We start from the raw sequence: 3,166 nt of genomic DNA, 5'->3' as shown, positions 1-3,166 counted from the left end.
TCTTTAAAGGTTTCCCCGATTAGTTGTAACATTATACTTTATTTGATAAACATACTTTAACTGTAAAATAAAGACTGTAAAAATACTGTAGGATGTTTAGTTTTTATCATTTTTAAACTAAAAGTTTAAGTTTAGAGTCATTTCTACCTTCTCTCTGTCAACGCTCTCTGGTTTCATTTAAAAGAGTCGATCATCAGATTTTGTCCAAAATTAACCTTCAGGGTGGATATAGTTCGCTAGCAGCCTCGCACCGAGGACCTATCCACGTCATCATTTACCCAGAATGATTTGTGTCGAAATAAAATGGCTCCGTCCGTTAAAATATATTTTTAAAAATTTACCAAACTGAACTGCCTACAGTATTTTTACAGTCTTTACTTTACAGCTAAAATAAATGTTTATCAAATAAAGTTATAATAATGTTACAACTAATCGTGGTCCAGGTCCTTTAACGACTCGGTGAGGAAACTCACCACAGCTTCAGGAGCGTCGATGCTGTCGTGGTTTCCGGCCTCGCTGCTGCCAGAACCGTTCTCCTTGTCCTTCTTGCGGTTCTTCTTCTCCTTCTCTTTCTTTACGGACACAGAGCCGCTCTCCGTGCTCTCTGTGGTCGGAGAGGCAGAGGGGTTAAACACGGACACCGCCAACACAACGACTCAAAGAGACAGAGAGAGAGAGACTCACCGGGTGGGTTTTTGAGGATGAACGTGCAGAGTTTGTGTCTGGTGTCGAGCATGCCGCGGTGTCCACAGGCCTTACAGGAAGTACCAATGGTTTGTTTCTTGGGATTGACATGCTGCGAGAAACAAACAGAACTTCTCTTTAGGTCAACACACTTATAAAATAAAATAATCTTGTTTATTTGAATATTCTGATTATTTCCAGGCGGTGTGCGGTGTGTAAACATTCACCAGGTCAGTTTCAGGGTTGTCACACTCGGCACACAGCACAAATTTTCTGATGAACCCATCCAGCATGTCCTGCAGCTTGTTCGCCTCGTGGGATCCRTTGACGATGTAACGATCGTTTTTGGTATCAAACTGGGTCTGAGCGCCGAGTTCACAACCGAAAAACTTAGTCGGGTCTGCAGAGAGAAACAGAGAGAAGATAAATAATGCTGACTGTGTCGGTTTGTAAACATGAAAGTGTTCATTAAGAACAGGATCCTGCAGAGTTTACTCACACCACAGAACATCTCTACGGTGCAGTRCSAGGACCAAAATTAAGACTATTGCACAACCAGGGGTTGCTACATCCTTGTAGCAGGAGGCTATATCTATTCCTAACCAGCTATTGATCTGATTAATGATAGGCYGAYACYRCTAACYGARCAGCTGGAGCTGCAAATGAGAAGGAGACTATTCATTTGAGTTAGCATCGGAGAGGCTAGCAACTAGCATGGACAAGCAGGCGTTAGCATTGGAATGGCTAGGGTATAGCATGGATAAGCTGGTGTTAGTATCAGAGAGGTTAGTGACAAGCATGGATAAGTTAGCGTTAGAGAGGCATCCAGGCAAGGCTAATGACTAGCCAAACACTGAGCTGAATTTTATTTTATTTTTTTTAAATCAGGCTTATAAAAACAACTCTCTGAAAAACAACACATTGTTACCAGCATGCCTGGGCTGCTCACCTACTTTATTAGACAAACTTTTTAAGCACCAAACACTGACAGGTGCACCTTAAACAGAATTTATTGTTTAACTTGACATCAAACATRAATATTAAACATAAAGCTGCTCTGTTAGCGGTGCCAGCCTATCATTAATCAGATCAATACCAGGCTTGGGACTAGATATAACCTCCTGCTTAGTCTTAATTATGTCCCTCACACTGCAGCATGCATCTCAGGCTCAAACTAAACAGTTTTACTTTCATCTAAACTCAAATCCAGCTTCTTTCTTTAAACTAAAAGATAAGTTTAAACCCAACCCTCCACCTTGTTTTCATGTTAATGAAGAAACACCAGCTGATGACTCTGGTCTGACTCACATGTTGGAGGCCTGTTCAGAGCCTTTGCAACATCAACCATGTTGACAATGACTGTCTTGATTCCATTCCCTTTGCCTTCAACCTGAATGAAAATAAAGAAAAAACACATTAAAGCACAGTTCAAGGACTCTGTTCCTCCAGCTCTGACATCTGAAACTGACACCGTCACCTTAGCGATCAAACGGGGCATCTTATAGCGGTAGAACTGGTCTGACACGCTGCGGTTGACGTTGACAGACATTCTGGCTGGATGTCGGAACTATCAGCAAGATAAGAGGATCTTGGTTGGGGATTTTTCGGGATCTTCTGTCTGGAAAAGAGGGGATGACATAAACGACTGCAAGCGCGCTCGGTCTCTGACATGAAAAACGTCGTGCCGCGGTGGCCGCAAGCTCCTTGCTTGAAGGCTAGAGTTCTACCACACAGGTTCCAACGGCTGCGCAACAGCTCTGCAAGACAACAACAACAAACATGACAAACGTCAGCAATGAATAAATGCAGAACAGACAACACACATCCTGGAAGGAAACATTTTACATTGTATCACTTATATAACCTCAATCTTTAAGGTGTTAACTGATGATCGGGACAAGAATAAAAGTGAAGTTTCAAAATAGATTTTTATATTTTTGCTGTTCAATGAGCTGATTAAGAATGTCTAACATGATTTAAATTAAAACAGTTTGGTTCTAAATCCTAAAAAATTAAGTTCTTACTGCAATATTTACACAGCAGCCAGGAAACATTTCAGCAGATTAGTCTTTAACTTTTTGACCCAAAGTTCGTTCAGACTTATTTTAACTTGAATCATGCTAGGGAAAAAAAAAAAGTAAAACTACACATTTACCACAAAAGACAACTTTATTCTGTGACTTTAGAGTCAGATTAGTGGAACAACCAGGCTGGGATGATGTCCAGATGGAGCTGCTATAATCACTGAGCGCCGTTCAAATWATTATTTTACAATCTGTCATAATTTGTCATCTTTTAAAGCTGGTAATATAGGAATATGAAAATGAAAACCTTTAAAATCACAACATAAATGGCTATAAGATATGAAAAATATAAGTTAAAATTATTTGTAAGTGATGAAGCTGCAGTTCATCAAAAAAGCTGAAGATTCTGTTTTTTTATTTATTTTATTAATTTATGCTGCAGTTGCAAATTCTACTTG

The 3,166-nt window shown here is 39.9% G+C and overlaps 1 protein-coding gene across 1 annotated transcript in view; it reads right to left on the bottom strand.

The window, feature by feature from the left end:
- The window catches only part of eif5 (eukaryotic translation initiation factor 5), a gene marked incomplete at its 3' end in the record, with an annotated part of 8,001 nt that overhangs the window by 2,556 nt on the left and 2,279 nt on the right, over positions 1–3,166 (bottom strand). Inside the window, 5 exon segments of the mRNA XM_014022084.1 lie at positions 474–604; positions 685–796; positions 912–1,084; positions 1,993–2,074; positions 2,162–2,441. Coding sequence (XP_013877538.1) covers positions 474–604; positions 685–796; positions 912–1,084; positions 1,993–2,074; positions 2,162–2,233 — 570 coding nt within the window.

This window comes from Austrofundulus limnaeus, unplaced genomic scaffold (assembly GCF_001266775.1).
Source record: "Austrofundulus limnaeus strain Quisiro unplaced genomic scaffold, Austrofundulus_limnaeus-1.0 Scaffold318, whole genome shotgun sequence".
NCBI lineage: Eukaryota > Metazoa > Chordata > Actinopteri > Cyprinodontiformes > Rivulidae > Austrofundulus > Austrofundulus limnaeus.
The sequence above is the reverse complement of the archived record's forward strand: the minus strand, read 5'-3'. Positions and strand labels throughout refer to the sequence as shown.